Genomic DNA, 18,494 nt, shown 5'->3' on the forward strand with positions numbered 1-18,494 from the left:
CGCACATTTCTGCGTCACTCTAAACACATTATAGACGTTTTTAGACATTGAGCCAAATCTAGTTCATGTATATATCTATATATATCATCACTCACCAACCGAATAATTGTATTCCCTCTGTAATAAATTCGTTCAATCTCTTATAATAAGAACTCTTTGGCTGCCGAATAATTACTTTTCGATGAATAACTAAATTGCAAAATGTTAAATGTAACATTTCCAAGCCTAAATAATTCAAATTACTAACGTTTTAGTTGTGTATAAAGAACAACACAGTGCTGAGAATGTTGCATGTTCCAAAGTTCGTTGTAACATGGTTTTTATTAAATAATTATCATGTTTACAATTAATTCATCTTACTGTTATAAGGATACAAAGCAGATGATTGCTTGATTCGTTTATTTTTATATTTACGCAATTTTTAGTATACAGTTTATGTAAATAGTTGTTATTATAATGATGACGATGATAGTGATTATTATTGTTATTATATAAATGTTATGTAAATGCTGTTATTATTATGATTATGATGATTATTATTATTATTATTATTATTATTATTATTATTATTATTATTATTATATAAATGTTATGTAACTGTCATTATAAACAACTCCTGCTTATGTAGACATATTCAACTATTATTTAAAATAAAATAAATGAAGTTATAATTCGTTTTACGGTACCTCATAGTAAACTATAGCTGCAGGGAAACTCAAAAGAGGCATTCAATTTATTGCAATAGAATTAGGATCCAAATCTGCCTAATCTGAAGCTAGTAGTACACTGCATATTAATTAAAAACAATATGCTCCCTAGAAAATTAGAACACATCTCCCTATCAGAGGTGAGCGTTTGTATTGATACCTGAAATTCATTTTTCTATAGCTGCAGAAAAAGTCAAGGGTGCATTCAATTTATTGCTACAGAATTTGGTAACAAACCTGCCCAATCTGAAGTAAGTAGTACACTGCATATTAAATAAAAATAAAATGTTCCCTGGAAATTTAGAACACATCTCCCTATCAGAGGTAAGTGTATTGATACCTGATAGTAAACTAATTGTACTATAGCTGCAGGAAAAGTGAAGAGGGGCATTCAATTTATTACTATAGAAATAGGGAGCAAATCTGCCTAATCTGAAATTAGAACATTGCATATTGATTAAAAATAAAATGCACACTATATATAAGAACACGATCTCCCTATCAGGGGTGAGTGTTTGCATCGATACCTGATAGTAAACTATAGCTGCAGGAAAAGTCAAGATGGGCATTCAATTTATTGCTATAGAATTATGGAACATATCTGCCTAATCTGAAGTTAGTATATTACATATTAATTAAAAATAAAATGCTCCCTAGAATATTAGAAAACGATCTCCCTATCAGAGGTGAGTTTTTGTATTGTTTTTCATATTTTATATAAAGGTGATCCAGTTTTCTTGTCTTACATAGTTACATAGTCAGGTTGAAAGTCCATCTAGTTCAACCAATAAAAAGGGGGAAACAAAATCATTGAATCTGAATCATTGAGGAAGATGTGATGAGCAGTGTGCTCAGTGCTCAGTGGAACGGTGGATGCTGTTGCTGGGCTGCTCATGTAGTCGTTATTGCATGTATCAGCTTCATTTTTGGCACTAGTTGTGTAATGTGATGAACCCACCTCCCATTCTCTGGGGTCTGCTTGTTTTATTGTATTATTTAACTGTCTATTCTGCTCCCTCTATCTGCTAACAATGATTGTGGGGAGGCTGACTATATCTATGATTGTGGGGAGGCTGTCTATATCTATGATTGTGGGGAGGCTGACTATTACCATAATTGTGGGGAGGCTGACTATATTTGCGATTGTGGGGAGGCTGACTATATCTATGATTGCAGGGAGGCTGACTATTACTATGATTGTGGGGAGGCTGAATATTACTATGATTGTGGGGAGGCTGACTATTACTATGATTGTGGGAAGGCTGACTATTACTATGATTGTGGGGAGGCTGACTATATCTATGATTGTGGGGAGGCTGAATATTACCATGATTGTGGGGAGGCTGACTATATCTATGATTGTGGGGAGGCTGAATATTACCATGATTGTGGGGAGGCTAACTATATCTATGATTGTGGGGAGGCTGACTATATCTATGATTGTGGGGAGGCTGACTATTACTATGATTGTGGGGAGGCTGACTATATCTATGATTGCAGGGAGGCTGACTATATCTATGATTGTGGGGAGGCTATTATTATGATTGTGGGGAGCCTGACCATGCATTTATGGAACAGGCTACCCCCCCCCCCCCCAAAAAAAAAAAATACTTTTAGTTAAAAAAAAAAATCCAGATGGAACTTTCAATGGAATCCGACCACTGATAGTAGCTGGGCTAAGGGCACCAACTCAAAAAGCACGAAATTGACTTCTATCTAATAAAGAAGTGAAAAATTACAGACCTCCAGTTTAATGTTTTGACTCCAAGGAACTAAAAGTCATTCCGAACCCAGCACTCCATAAAACATCCTTCTCAAAATATACTCCCTTCTCTGATATTATAGTTGGCATGGCACAGAATCGGTTATAAATAGCCAGCCAACTAGTGATCGGTGTTATTGAGAAGGGGGATTTTTTTCTACCAGCGGGGAGGTGTATTTCCCAATGCAAAGGCCACTTTAGGTTGTGCGGTGAGAAAAAAAAAGGAGCGGTCCCTTTAAGATCCAGTTGCTATCCAAACAGAAGTAAACACAACGGGCCATTAGAGAAGCTGCAGAGTGGAAGGGGGCGTGTCCAGCGCTTGTACTAGGGGCGGGGACAGAATGTTACAACTTGTGAACGTTCTACAAGTGGGAGTAGCCGGGGAGATGTTTGCAGCTGGAGGGCGTGGCTCAGTGAGCAAAGCCACTCAGGGCTGAAATGTGATGGATCTTCCAGGCTGATCTCAGACTTGCCCCAAACTTAGGAAGAGTGAAAGCAGAAGAGAGCAGGGAGAGGGGGGGATCAGTGAGCACAGGACTGCTGCAACTACAAGCCTCCCAGGACTGGCTTCCTAAACTTTTGTCTGACTTTCTGCACAGCAAACAACTCCTGCAATCCAAGCCTGAACCTTCTTCTAGGGACACATGGAGGACTTATACTGACTTCACGTGGTGGACCAAATGCGTGGATCTAAATGCCAAGGCAGAGAGACTTAGGATCTGATTTGGAGATTGTGCAGTGAAGGAGCTGTGGGGAGCTGCAAGCTGTGGTAGGTAAGTCACTAGTGACTGGGAATGATGAGACTCTGCGAGCTCCAGTGTGTGTGTGGGAGGGAAGGAAAGAACATGACATGCTCTGATTACACCAACATACTTCACTCTGCTGAAACTAGCATGCAATTTATGATCAAGTGCATTGCACATCAGAAAGAGAAATGATTAGGGGGCTCTGGAGCAAATCTGGAGCAATGCACTTATAGCCAGGCTGCTTGCAAGAGGGGCCATTTACTAAAACTGGAGCACTCAGAATTTGAGGCTAGTACCATTTACTTCTGTATGTAAAATAATAATAGCAAAAAGGGGGTTCATTTACTAAAACTGAAGCATTTAGAATGTGGGGATAGTACCATTTACTTCTATATGTAAAATAGTAATAATAATTTAACAAAGAGGTTGCTTTACTAAAACTGGAGCACTCAGAATCTGGTGCTAGTACCATTTATTACTGTATGCAAAATAAAAAAGAGGGGTTCATTTACTAAAACCGGAGCACTCAGAATCTGGTGCTGGTACCATTTACTTCTCTATTTAAAATAAAATACAACAATTAGGGGTTGATTTACTAAAACTGGAGCACTCAGAACCTGGTGCTAGTACCATTTACTACTGTATGTAAAATAAAATAAAAAACACAGGGGTTGATTTACTAAAACTGGAGAGTGCAAAATCTGATGCATGGTAGCCAATCAGCTTCGAACTTCAGCTTGTTCAATTAAGTTTGACAATAAAAACTGGAAGCTGATTGGCTACCATGCACAGCTGCACCAGATTTTGCACTCTCCAGTTTTAGTAAATCTCCCACATAGAGTCCTCCTTTTTCAATTTGCTATAATTTATCTAATTAACACAGTTCCAGACATTGTAAAATGTGGATTGCAGTCACTGTGGAATCCTGCAACCCTTTGCTATCGCCTAAAAAAAAAAAGCACAGCAAGGGTTAACGATTAAGCATGATAATTACAATAAATTAGATTACTTAGCGCTTTGTTGCAATGTCCAAATAAATCCAGGGAGGCGCTGGCTTTGTACCTGTGTCTTGCTAATCACCTGAACTTCAGTTGACTTCGCAGTGGCACAGGTTGGCGACATTTGCCCCTCTAGAAAATGACCTCCCGTGTGCAGTGTTAAAATTGGCTTAATTGACAGATTAGCTGTTCTTCCTAAAAACGTATCTAGAATTAAAATACTACTATTACTGCTACTAAGCAAAAATACTAATATTATTGATAATATAGTACTTTTTGTTATATATATATATATATGTATGTATGTGTGTGTGTGTGTAGTAGTAGTAGTAGTAGTAAAGAAAATAATAATAACATTAATAAAAAATGTATTTATTTAATTTAAATGATTATTTATTAATATTGATCGTTGAACGTCTAGAAATAATGTGACGAGTTTACTTGCATTTGTTTAAAAACAGAATCACAAAGTGCAAAACACATGATGATACAATGTAACTTGTCTTATATTATTTACCTAAAACATAGTGGGGTTTGTTTTGCTAAATACTACAAAATATATTAATTAAATACCTGTGCGTGAAACTACATCCACTTTACTTGTTTACATTGCATTTCGATAAACACCTTTTAACTGTAATATCAGTAAAGAGTTTTAGATATATTGCACTGAATTTGCTTTACTATATTAATATCATATTGGATTATTATTAGTCCGAGTTGAAAAATAAACCGCCATACATGTTTCCAGTAATACAAACGAATCGATAGAATTGACCTACTAAAGGAAGTGTAGAGAGTTCACTTTGCAAAAATGTATTTTTACTTTAATAAATAAGCTTTACCTTATTTACTACAAGCTAAGAGAACTTTGATAAATTCTGATAAAAGCCTCCACTCCTGTAGTGAATCAACCTTATTATTTCTGAATCTGCTAACAGTAAGTCATTGCAAATCACAGTTCAGTAAACTTGATGTCTACAGGGGTATAAATAAAACCTAGCTCTGGCTACTACAGTAAACTAGCACAAAACTATCATAAAATCACAAAAATAAGACGAATACAATATATAAACAAACTGAGACAGTTTGTAGATACAGATACACACACACACACATATATATATATATATATATATATATATATATATATATATATATATATATATATATGTGTGTGTGTGTGTGTATATATATATATATATATATATGTGTGTGTGTGTGTGTGTGTGTGTGTATATATATATATATATATATATATATATATATATATATTTCCTATGTACACATAATAATACTAATATATATATATATATATATATATATATATATATATATATATATATATATATATATATATATATATATATATATATATTAGTATTATTATTAGCGATAATGGGTAATCATCAAGTAATATTATGTGTACATAGGAAATATATACACATTTGTAGGTTGCAACGTGGATCTTAGCAAAGGGTACACGGACATGTAATTATTTACATGTTCAATGGATATATAATATATAACAATTTGGGAATACAGGAGTGATTTATCTAGGGGTTAGTCAGTGAAGTCTAGTCACAATTTACTTGTACACATTTAGATGTCACTTTGTATCCTGTTATTTAATTTTCCATTCATTTGTCTGTATACAGATTGCAAGGAGTGAGTGTAGGGACCATTAGCCCAGCAGGTGGTAATACATATATGTTCCTATAGATCTCAGAGTAGTGTGTTGTATTGTGCAATTGATGAAGGTCACTTGGTATGTGTTGTAGTGGAGGGGAAGGAATTGGATCAGGCAGCTTCTCCCTCAAATAATCATCGATCATGATTAGCAGAGGGTGCCATAATCTTACTGGACGTTATCCACAAACCGTACAAATCTTATCATTTGCTCATCCAAACCTAATACCACTGTCCTATTATGTCTATAGGCGATTTTGTAACCTAATGTGACATCAAGTGAAAGCAAAGCTATCGAATTATTTGATCTTGTTCAGCATAAGTATAAATTATCAGCAAGATTAAATCGCTGGAATGGTGGAATGGGAAATGAACGATCCGAGGAATTTGTAACTTCAAATAACTGTATATATCAAAACGACATTACTGATATATATATATATATATATATATATATATATATATATATATATATATATATATATATATATATATATCGTGAGAGAGCAACTAACTGAAAATAGAAAAAAACTCACGATATATATATATATATATATATATATATATATATATATATATATATATATATATATATATATATATATATATATACACACTATGTGTAGAAAATAACTAAATAACTAAATAACTACAGTTTAAATGAAAACCTGTTGAGTATTACATTGCACACCGATGCGCACCCAAATAGCATATTATCAGCCCAGATAAGCAGATAGCTGTACATATATTTTGAGCTGTTTTTTATTATTTGTTTCAGTTGTATACATGTGCACACCTTTCCTGACGTGTGATTGGTTTTATTTCCACAATTTACTTGTTAAGAATTCTTAATGAAATATTTGAAGGTTCTTAGCCATACAAATCGTGTTATCTTATACTGGGCCACACTACAATGTAACGTTCTGTAACGTTCTATAAACCAGTTGGTGCTGTAACTGGTAGCAGCCCTCTCGTGTGATTATCATGTACTTATAACAAACAAAAAGTGTTAAAAAGACAATGCATTTAAAAAACAAAAAAAACTGTTGGTGTCCAATTGCTGTGAAGCTACAAATATCATTGGTTCCTGTATCCAGGCTGTAGTGAAACTACAAGTCACAGAGGATGGCTTCATAAAACTGCTGATCTCAGCTGCTTTCCAACTTCAGGTCTCTGGCTTTCTATCAGTTGTAGACAACTTTAATGAACTGAACTCCTGCAGAACTGGGTTCTATATTAGATTTAGGCAGTGGGATATCAGGTTTTGTTCTGGCTGCTGTGGCACTAGAAGATCCAGGCATTTGGGTTGATTTGCTAATAGAGTAGAAGCTGTTCATTTTGCAAACAAATTATCCTATCAGGTGCAAGACAAAATCGTGTTACTTTTTAAATCTTCTAAATAGGATTGTGTGAATATAACCTCCCTGAATTCCATAGTATAAGCAAACATTCACCAAATGTTGATCGTGTGATCAGGCTACTAAAATCTCCATCATGAATCACCAGTGATCACTATACATGCAGTCACTACCAACAGTGAATATTGGTATATACTACCAATAGCGATTAATGGCTACTACATGCACACTCCATTATTTCCTATCTGTAGTTGTTTGCTCTTTGATTTGGAAAAATGGCTTTGGAAAATGATTGGACCTGATTGTATAAGGAGTAAATAGATTTTTATGTTGTAGAACTACATCTTCCTTGCTTTACACAAAGCTTGAACAACTATTGGATCTTCAGCTATTCTAGTTCAAAGCTTAATTAAATTAATACTAGAGTACAGTGCCCAGAGACATTGAGGCTGATTTAAAGGAGTTGAGAATGCTCACTCTAAAAATAATAATAATAAAAATAATAAGATTGAATTCTATTATCCAGTTATGTGTAGATGAAATAAACAGGAATTTGCCTATCTCATTGTTAGATACTCAAAGATAATCTTCTCTTTTTTGAGTGAACATTCTCAACTTCTTTAGTAAATCAGCCTCAGATTGTCATGGCATGCTAGTAACCACAGCTTATCTATACCCTGCATTGTAATAACACAAATGGCAAAGGTTTATAAAGTCTTCTAGTTGAGAGGAGCTGAGGTCAGGGTCCCTTGGAGGTGACAAGGAGGCAATTGATCCAGTGGTTGGGCCTCCTGTGTGGCTTCTCTATGGACCATCTGGAAGAGATCTGGCTGTAAAGTGGGTTTATTTAGAACCTGTAATGCTGGAGGAAAAGTGTGTCTTCTATCTTCCTAGATTGTCTTGATGAATGAGTTTTTGGTGGAAAAAGACAAATAGATGGTCTTGATTTCCCCTCCTCCTTCCCCTCTGCTTGTGTAGATTTTAACCCTTGTTCTGTGAAAATATCCAGTCATTGATCATCACTGTTTTCAATGGGGCTAATTTACTAAAGGTGTAAAGAATGTTCACTTCGCAAACTGAAGCTGTGTTCACTCTGAATACCAAACCAGGTGCAGGGGGACATGTAAAAAAAACACCCTTGTTTTCTTTAGAGGAGCAATATATGGCTTTCCTTCAGCTTCAGAATATGGGCTCTCTGCAACTGTATTGTATATTACTATAGCCATCACCATGCCATAGATTAAATATATTACATATTAGAGAACACGTTATTTTTATTATTGTTATTAGAGAATACAATACCAGGGTCATTACAAGCTTTTCTGATGAGCTTCACATATACCAACAGAGACTGTAAACGATTGAACAATTGCAGTCTTACCAGTTCTTTACAAACTAATCAGACAGGTAACTGTCAAAAAGAAACAAAAAGCTCTAAAATACTGGGAATGAGTGGTTGGCTGAAGGGTACAAGTTACCCAAGGTTCCTGAGATAAAAGAAAACCTTGGTTTTTTTTTTGTTTTTTTTTTTTTGCTTTTTGTATTATAAGTGGCTGCAAATGTAGATATTTGCAAACTGAGCTCACAGGTTAATGAAGCAGAGCCTAGCTAAGGCTACCTGCAGACATAGCATAGTGATATAGAGAAGATTTTTATTTTGAATCAAGCATTCATTTGTCTTAGAAAGAAAGCTTGTATGGTCCATCTTTCTTACACACACATTGCCAGAATATCTGCTCTGTAAAACTGTAATTTTACATCCAATATCTATTGGACAGACTTTTCACATGTCTGCTTTCCCATCTTATGATCATTAAATGATCAAATCTGATTACAGATTTCCTTCCCCTGGAGGCTTTGTTACAGTAATATCTAACATATTTCACATTCATATTTTCCAAATGATTTTTTTCCAGTTTATGAAACAATTTTAGAGAAATTAGTTACAGGTTTGAGTGCTCCCTTAGCAGTCACATACAGTACAATGTGATTGTACAATGTGTGTGTTATATACGTTTTTTATGTCCTTTAAATTTATCAACTTGTAGGTAGTGTGAGGGCCTATCTAAACAACCCTTATGCAGTCTGCTAGAGCTTAGTAGTATAGAGATACCCGTGTTGATTTACTAAAACTAGAGAGTGCAAAATCTGGTGCAGCTCTGCATAGAAGACAATTTTTTTGTCAAAGCTTAATTGAACAAGCTGAAATTTGATGCTGATTGACCGCCATGCATCATATTTTGCACTCTCTAGTTTTAGTAAATCAACCCTTAAGTGTTTGGTCAGTTCTATGTCTATGGTTAGTGTTATTTTATAATCCAGTCAAAGAGCGGGTTTAAAGCATCTCTAAACCCCAAAACATTTTAAGGCTTAACAAACCTTTTATATGGTGGCTGCAGGTTTCTTTTTCAGGCTTTTTATCCCCCTTTATTTTCACCTGGAGGTCCCGCTAATAACATACTTCTTGTACTAGGGTGACAACGTGTACTGTATCCCCAATTGGGGAGCGCTGTTTTCACCCTTTGCTGCTCTCCCAATTTGTATTACAAACACCTCCCCCTCTTTTCATTGTTATTACATAGAGGGGTGTTGCTTTGTAACTTATAGATGATAGCTGATGAAGCTAAAAACATTGTTTGGGATTTTAGTTAGGTCCAAAAGAAGTGATGAGGAAACTGCAAAGAAAAGCAATGATATGCAAAGCACACAAACTCACAGCAAACCAATTCTAACCCTCATAAGAGTCAGGGCAAATAAAGATGACTGTAGACTGGTTGCTATTGATTACAGGCATACCCCACTTTTAAGTACACAATGGGGTTTATTTACTAAAGCTAGAAAGTGCAAAATCAGGCTCACTTCTGCATAGAAACCAATGAGCTTCCAGGTTTTATTACCAAAGCATAATTAAACAATCTGGGGTTAGAAGCTCATTGGTTTCTATGCAGAAGGGAGCCTTATTTTGCACTTTCCAGCTTTAGTAAAAAAAAAACCCATTGTGTACTTAAAAGTGGGGTATGCCTGTACTGTTCTCTGCACATTGTTGAAAATACATAATAATAAAGCAAAATACATAACAGCAACCAATTAAAAATCACCTTTTGGTTTCCTTTCACCTTTCTGTTGACAGATGATATTTGATTGGTTGTTGGTAAGTACAGCATCACTTGCTGCCCTTTGAACTATCATAAAATTCCATTTGGCTACAACCACACATCTTTATCAAGACCTGGCTGTTTTGGCTGCACAGAAAAAAACAGAATGCAAATTTAAATCTGTTAGCTTTGTGTTAGTAGAAACAAATCTGTACAGAAAGAAATATGATGTCTGTTGTTGCTGAGCTCCTTCTTCTAGTTGCCTGGCTGTCTCTGGCTTCAATACCGACTCACATGGATCAAGCATGCAGCAGCTAAATGTCAGGGAAGTCAGTAATTATGAACTGCATTGCTGTCAGGGCTCAAAGGTATTGATTTTCTAAAGGAGTAGAGGCTTTTCACTTAGCAAGGTACATTTTAGTAAATATGGTGAAGCTGTGTTCACTTAAGCAATCAATCCTGTGTTAGCAAAAGTATTATTTTTTATTTACCTTGCGCTTGAATTGGTATTCAAAGTGAACGCCGGTTCACCTGATTTACTAACATTCACTTTGCAAGTGTGACATTTTTCCAGTCTCTATTCCTTTATTAAATTACCTACAGTGACATGGAAAGTTCTGAAAAAACTGGATCAGTGTGACAACCAGGCAACTTGCATTTTTTAGACATGTTAACGATGGCAACCTCTTTATATTCCCATAATTTATTTCTTTTATGATTGTGATAAATGTGACCCACTCCTTTTCACATCACATTATCAGTGATCATAGTTCACTGCAGGGATAATACATTAGAAACATTTGGTGTGGTGGTACTACAATTGTCAGCATGCACATCCATGCTGGTACGTGTAGTACCACAACAGCTGGAGCAGTAGTGGTAGTTGACTGAGCTTTATGTAGAGAGTAGTTGCTGGTTTTATAGACTTCCCCTTTACAAATAATCTTATTGGTGCCTGGCACAGTTTCTTAAAGCTCTTCACTCTCATGCTGTGAGCCCAAATAGCAGAGGCTGCTTAGTCCTTTTGGTTCTAATTAGGAGAGGTGAAGTCCTTTGGAAAACATTGTTCCGAAGATCAGTGCTCACTGTTACTGTGGCCAAATGAATTCTTCCCATGTCTTGAATCACTTTGCTTTGACTCTTAAAAAATACATAAGGAAATTAAATGCACATTGAGAATAAATACAATTTTCCCTCCTGTTTTCTTCTCTTGCCTACAGGAGTTGAACGTGGTGGGCCTATCGTTATACTGGAGCGGATCCAGTGCCAAGAGCAAAGTGCTGGCTAGTGTGATTTGAGAAGTTTGGCAATATGGGTAGCAAAGCCCTTCCAGCCCCCATCCCTGTGCATCCTTCCTTGCAACTGACAAACTACTCATTTCTGCAGGCCGTCAACACCTTCCCAGCAGCTGTAGACCATCTGCAGGGACTTTATGGACTCAGTGCTGTACAGACAATGCACATGAATCATTGGACTTTGGGCTACCCCAATCTGCACGGCATCACCAGGTCCACCATTACTGAGATGGCAGCTGCTCAAGGCCTGATGGACGCCAGATTTTCTTTCCCTGCCTTACCCTTTGCCACTCATCTCTTTCATCCCAAACAAGGAACCATTGCTCATGTCATCCCAGCTTTGCACAAGGACAGGCCCAGATTTGACTTTGCCAATTTGGCCATTGCTGCAACCCAGGAGGACCCACCCAAGATAGGTGATCTGGCCAAGCTCAGCCCAGGGCTTGGAAGCTCCATATCGGAGATCAGCAAATTGTCCCCAGACAGGAAACCTTCCCGAGGGAGGTTACCATCAAAAACCAAAAAAGAGTTTATCTGCAAGTTTTGTGGAAGACATTTTACTAAGTCCTACAACTTGCTCATCCATGAAAGGACCCATACAGATGAAAGGCCTTACACATGTGATATATGCCACAAAGCCTTCAGGAGACAGGACCACCTGAGAGACCACAGGTAGGAGCTTTACACTATACAATAATGCCAGGTTCTGTAGTAGATACATGGATTTCCATATATAATGGCTTACATAATAATACAGAAAACATGACAAAATTGGGAACCAATCAGAATTTAGTTTTAGGGAACTGAGTGTACAGATGAACAGAATTAAAATCTTATTTACAGATGTGTATTAAAAGGTCACAGATATGAACAAAACCCACAACCCACTAATATCTCAGTTGTCCAGTTTTCCAATCAGTAGGCCTAGTTGACCCACTATGGGATACAGTAATGACAAAGAAATTGGAAATGCTGTGGGGATGGTATATGAGCAATCCTTGTTATCTTTAGGCTTCTAAGCATGATGGACTCAATTTCATTTGTAACTGCAGACCAACAGTGTTTTAACATTTCTGAAAAACATTTGGGATGATTTACTAAAGGAGTTGAAAACCTTCACACAATTAATTGTCCATTATCCAGTCACAAGCAATAAGTAACCAGGAATTTTCACATGACTTGATAATTGAAGTACGGTAAATATTCACACAATGTGTTGTGTAAAGATTCTCAACTCCTTTAGTGAACCAGCCCCAGTATATTCTAATTTATTCTAGTTGGTTGTCTTTTTTTTGGGGGGGGGGGGGGGGTTGGGAGGACGTATGTGGTCATGGGAAAAAAATATTTTTGCATGTTAGGAAGGATTATTGAAAGAAACAAAAGCTAGACAAACAGTGGTTTAATAAATACAGTAGAAATGAAAATGCCGCAAATCAATATGTATGTTGCACAGAATTTATTTCAGTGAATGTAACAGCGCTTAGTACATTATTTCAGTTTTTTTTTTGCACTGCCTTATTAACTGGTATGATTGATCACTAGTAAACTATATCTGCCTTCAGAGATCACTGGACTGGCTTGCACAACCTATAACTGTACAATTAATATGGAACTACAAGTCCCAGCAAACATGACCTGGCACACTGAGACTAAGGCTACACCTGCAATTTTTTTCTTCTGAGCTTGCAGAGTTTTACCTCACTTTTGCAGTTTTGTTTTTCTGTATCCAGTCCATTTATTTTAAATGTTATTGGTGATCGTTGGACCTTGATTATCGGTGCCACCAAGAGATGGCATCTTTCCTTCTTTTAAAACAGGCTGTAATATTATATGAATATGGCTAAGTAGCTGATTTATGAAAAATGGAGTAAAAGATGGTTTTGCCCTTATCCAAAGGTCACCATGGGATTGATTTACTAAAGGCAAATAGACTGTTCATTTTGCAAGGTGAGATGTACTTTGCAGGGAAATTTCCACCAGAGCTCAGTGAATGAGGTGAAGCTCAGCTGACAACCATCATCCAATCATGGGCAAACAAATTGCTTTTTTTTTTTTCTTTTCCATGCTCGTGATTGGGTATTTTTTGCAAAGTAATTTTTTTTTTTAACTTCATTCAGTAAACTCTGGGGAAAATTCACTTGCAAAGTGCAACTTCCTTTGCAAAGTATGTTTGCCTTTAGTAAATCAGCCTTCTTTATGAATATTCATGTAAAATTAAGAGATGAATGTAACCAACAATTTTTGTGCAGCATCTAAATCTGTATAAAGTTTGGTACAACACTTTATTCATGTCTGTGGCACGTTTGCTAGTGCAGTAACCTTAAAGCAGAGCTCCACCCAAAAGGTGAAACTCCGCTTATCTGCCTCCTCCCCCCTCTAAAGCCACATTTGGCACCTTTCTGGGGGGAGGGGATACCTGGTTTTGACAGCGGTGAGATTACCCAGAAGTTGGCCCCCTCCTCCTTCCTCCACCGCCGGGCCATTCATACTTCACGCATGCGCTATAAGGAACTGGCTGTGAAGCTGCAAGACTGCCAGTTTCCCTTACACGCAATGGCAGCGTCAGCACCCGAGAGCCAATGGAAAAATTGGCTGGGGTGAAGACGCTACTGGATTCCAGGACAGGTAAACGGCCTAATATTAAAAGTCATCAGCTACAGTGTTTGTATCTGCTGACTTTTAATTTTTTCTGAAGGAGCATGGACCTACTCTTTACCCAATGTTAGAAAACATTTTGTACGTATGCATGGTGTCGAATCGACCACCTTCCCACTCAACATATAGGGTATGTGTAGCCTTCTTGGCAGTTCATGGCCCATGAGTGCAGGTTTGAGACTTTAACATGGAACCTGATTTTTAGCTATGGGCAACCGTTCCATATTTGCTTCAGTTTTCATAAATCACTCACTGACCGGTCTTCTTAGAAATAACCAAGGATGACTTTTGGACCATTGATCGTCCTGAATTTCCAGCCTACAGCGATGGTTCTTGTTCCTCTTCTTCCAGTAAAGAGTCAGTCAATGTACTTCCCCCTACTGTGAATTATGATATGGTTCAGGTGGGCGGAGTTTCATGCTTGTGCGTTCATACGTGCGATAAATCTTTCCTATGTAAATACATATCCAATATTATAGGCTGATTTATGCACGGGGCCCAGGTTTTATAGCCCCTGAAGTGAAATTGTTTCAGCAAGCTCCCAGACAATGTATTTACAGGAGCTCTGGAGATAAGGCCTTGCAAGGTCGCTGTGCTTGTGGCAGATAGCAGTACAATGTATACTGTTTACCTCCTGCACTGAGAGTGCAATCAGTCATTGATCAGAATCACCAATCTGTTTTCAAGTGGCCTATTCTGCTAAGCGCTATCATAATGACACATCGGGCTATCTGAGGTTAATGCAATCCATTGATGTGACTCTTCTCCGCATTGTTTAAACTTACTTTTTAATTACTGATTTCTTTTATTCCCCTCCCCCCCTTCAGATATATCCATTCCAAAGAAAAACCCTTCAAGTGTCAAGAATGTGGGAAGGGATTCTGTCAATCAAGGACTCTGGCAGTGCATAAAACCCTACACATGCAGGTGAGAATGGCCTGCACAGGGCCTTAAAGTAGTAATGAATACTTGCGCCAAAGTTATGTTCTCTATTTATATGCATTTAATATCTTTAATAATACCATGTTTATTTATTATTGGTACTTATATAGCGCCATCAATTTTCACAGTGCTTTACATATACTGGTATATTATACATTCACATCAGTCCCTGCCCTGATTGTAAGAAGCTTACAATCTAAGTAAATCGAAGCAGTTCCACCCAAAAGTGGAACTTCCGCTCATTTGTCTCCTCTCCCCCTCCGGTGTCACAATTGGCACCTTTTGGGGGGGGGGGGGGACAGGATATTTGTCTTTGACAGGTATTCTGTTCCCACTTCTGGGAATTCGGGCCGCGGCCGTGACATCACCGCGGGGCTCCCTCCTTCTCCCTCCTCCTCTCCCTGTCGTCGGACCAGTGAGGAACGGGGCCTAGCGCATGCACAGTAGGGTTCCCGGCGTAAAGCCGTAAGGCTACACTGCCGGGTTCCCTTACCCGCAATGGCGGCAGCAGCACCTGACAGCTGATGGAAACATCAGCTGCGGTGCCGACATCGCTGGACTCCAGGACAGGTAAGTGTCCTATTGTTAAAAGCCAGCAGCTGCAGTATGTGTAGCTGTTGGCTTTTAGTTTGTTTTTTTGGGGCGGAACACTGCTTTAACTCACTTGCATACTTATACTAGAGCCAATTTAGACAGGAGCCAGTTAACCTACCAGCATCTCTTTGGAGTGTGGGGGAAAACTGGAGTACCCGGAGGAAACCCACACAGGCACAAGGAGGACATGCAAACTCCAGGCAGGTAGTGCCATGGTTGGGTTTCCAATCCTAGTGCTGCTAGGCAGAAGAGCTAACCACTAACAGCCACTGTGCTGTTTTTTTAAAATAGCTAATTTATAAATGTATTTTCTTATAATAACACACCTAGAGGGCGCAGCCTTTCTCCCTAACCTATAGTTGCGAGCGTGCATCCTCTCTCTCTTTTTCATACCCAAAGGTGGGTCTACATCTCCTATCAGGGCTTATGCATGCATTGGTCAATCATAGCAGACGTGTGGGGAAGTGGGCGGATCGCAGGTCCTATTTAGTTCCAGCCCCTTTGTGTAGGTGCACAGAGCAGCTAGTTGTAGTAATGTAAGACCTTTGGGAAGGTGGGGAGTACGCTCACAGTGGTGGCTCCACTGGGTCAGCACTAGTAGGAGCCACCATTACAAAGGAAGGGCTGTTATAGAAAAAAATAAACAATTCTGGGCTGAATTGACTAAAACTAGCTTGGGTCATCCAGTGAGCTTAGATGTGAGTGTTCCTATCTATGTGTTGTTGGGTTTTAACATTAAGGCTTAAATACACTTCAGAAGGACTCACTGACAGTTCACCTATAACAGTGATGGCGAAACTTGGTACCCCAGATGTTTTGGAACTACATTTCCCATGATGCTCATTCATTCTTCAGTGTAGTTGAGCATCATGGGAAATGTAGTTCCAAAACATCTTGGGGTGCCAAGGTTCACCACTAGTGACCTATAGCAATCAATCAGGGAGCATGCTTTCCTAATTGGCTGCTATGGCTATAATACTTTATTTTTTACCAAAAGACTTTAAAATACTTTCAAGTCTATAAAAATAATAATCCAAAATAATAATCTATAATAATGTCTATAATAATTAAAAAATGTATATATATATATATATATATATATATATATATATATATATATATATATATATTGTAAAACACTGTGTAAACTGTTGGCGCTATATAAATCCTGTATAATAATAATAATATCTATATATAGATAGATAGATAGATATATATCTATGTATATATATATATAGATATATATATCTATATATATTTATAATTTTCTCTTATATTACCTTAAACTCAAAGCTGTTGCTGTATATCTGTAAGCTACTGACTAGTTAAGTTATTGACAAAAAATTTAATGCTTGATGTTACTTCCTTGAAACTGTAAAATACAATATGATTAAACTCAGATTTATTTGCGTCAACTTGTACCCCACCATAAATGTCTTTTCATATAGAATATCCTTACTACTGCAATAATATGCCCTTCCATAGATTAAATTGTAATTTTATTATGGAATTATATTTATTATATTTATTTACCAGTATCTCAGACTTGTTTTGGCAAAGTTATTATTATTATTATTTTTTGGTTCTGGCCCATCCCGTAGTCCCTTAGGTATAACACATGAAATACTTTATTTCATGCGATATATTTATAATTAAAGGGTAACATGGTGTCTACTTTATTTGTAGCACCTAGTCTTTATTTTCCTAAAACACCATTGAAATTAATAACATTTTAATTAATTAAAAAAAAGAAAAGGAGAGACGTGTAAAGGATTAATCCTTTGCTTGCTTCAAATCTGAACAGGAATCACCCCACAAATGCCCCACATGTGGAAGGACATTTAATCAGAGAAGTAATCTGAAAACTCACCTTCTTACCCATACAGACATCAAGCCCTACAATTGTGAGCAGTGCGGCAAAGTATTCAGGAGAAACTGCGACCTGCGAAGGCACAGTCTGACACACAGCCCAAGGCAAGACTACTAGAGTCGGACACAGAGCCCCGCCCACCTACTTGAGTCGGACAAGAGCTCCTCCCACCTACTTAAGTCGGAAACAAGAGCCCCGCCCCATCACCTACTCTGCCCCAACTCCTGCGCCGGGCATGCAGTGCCGGGGATAGGACAAACGGGAACTTTTTGCCTGGACTTGCTTAGCGGACTGGACTTTTCTGATCAACAATACAGCCAGATTGAAGCCTGCTCTCGCCTTTTGTACAGATAAAAAGCTCATTTTAGAGCTGTGTATATAAGTACTATTGTGTTTTTTATTAATATTGTTCAGTTTTGATGCACAGTGGTACAGAGTTTTTTTTTTTTTTTTCGAGAAAATGCCTTAAAACTGTAAGTCAAAAATAAAAATATAATTTTTTTCAATTTATGTTCCCATGTATTTGTAGAAAGTTCCTCTGAGCATTAAATATCAGTGGCTATTCCTTGAAATTGATGTCAGGTGGGTGATTCTGCCACTAGAGAGAAACTAATAAAAGGCTGAGGGGTTGATTTACTAGAACTGAAGAGTGCAAAATCTGGCGGAGCTCTATAGAGAAATGAATCCGCTTCCAGGTTTTATTGTCAAGTGATTGTAAAGGATCACCTTGTAAAACAACCCATTTAGTTTAAAATAGGAATGAAAGGCAAAACATTTGTGTAT

At 37.4% G+C, this 18,494-nt stretch overlaps 1 protein-coding gene across 3 annotated transcripts; it reads left to right on the plus strand.

Moving 5' to 3' along the window:
- Nucleotides 1-2,853: 2,853 nt before the first annotated feature.
- OSR2 (odd-skipped related transciption factor 2) lies at nucleotides 2,854-18,208 on the plus strand. 3 transcript variants are annotated; one of them, XM_073632033.1, is made up of 4 exons: nucleotides 2,854-3,238; nucleotides 11,576-12,322; nucleotides 15,133-15,232; nucleotides 17,646-18,208. In XM_073632033.1, exons 2-4 carry the CDS (start codon nucleotides 11,667-11,669, stop codon nucleotides 17,826-17,828), a joined length of 939 nt encoding a protein of 312 aa, XP_073488134.1. In that variant the 5' UTR covers nucleotides 2,854-3,238; nucleotides 11,576-11,666; the 3' UTR covers nucleotides 17,829-18,208. The 3 variants fall into 3 exon arrangements, with proteins under 3 accessions (XP_073488134.1, XP_073488133.1, XP_073488135.1); XM_073632032.1 differs by having other exon boundaries at nucleotides 2,855-3,242; XM_073632034.1 differs by having other exon boundaries at nucleotides 2,862-3,242; nucleotides 17,728-18,206.
- The last annotated feature ends 286 nt before the right edge of the window (nucleotides 18,209-18,494 follow it).

The sequence above is a fragment of the Aquarana catesbeiana genome, linkage group LG05 (genome assembly GCF_042186555.1).
Source record: "Aquarana catesbeiana isolate 2022-GZ linkage group LG05, ASM4218655v1, whole genome shotgun sequence".
Taxonomy (NCBI): domain Eukaryota; kingdom Metazoa; phylum Chordata; class Amphibia; order Anura; family Ranidae; genus Aquarana; species Aquarana catesbeiana.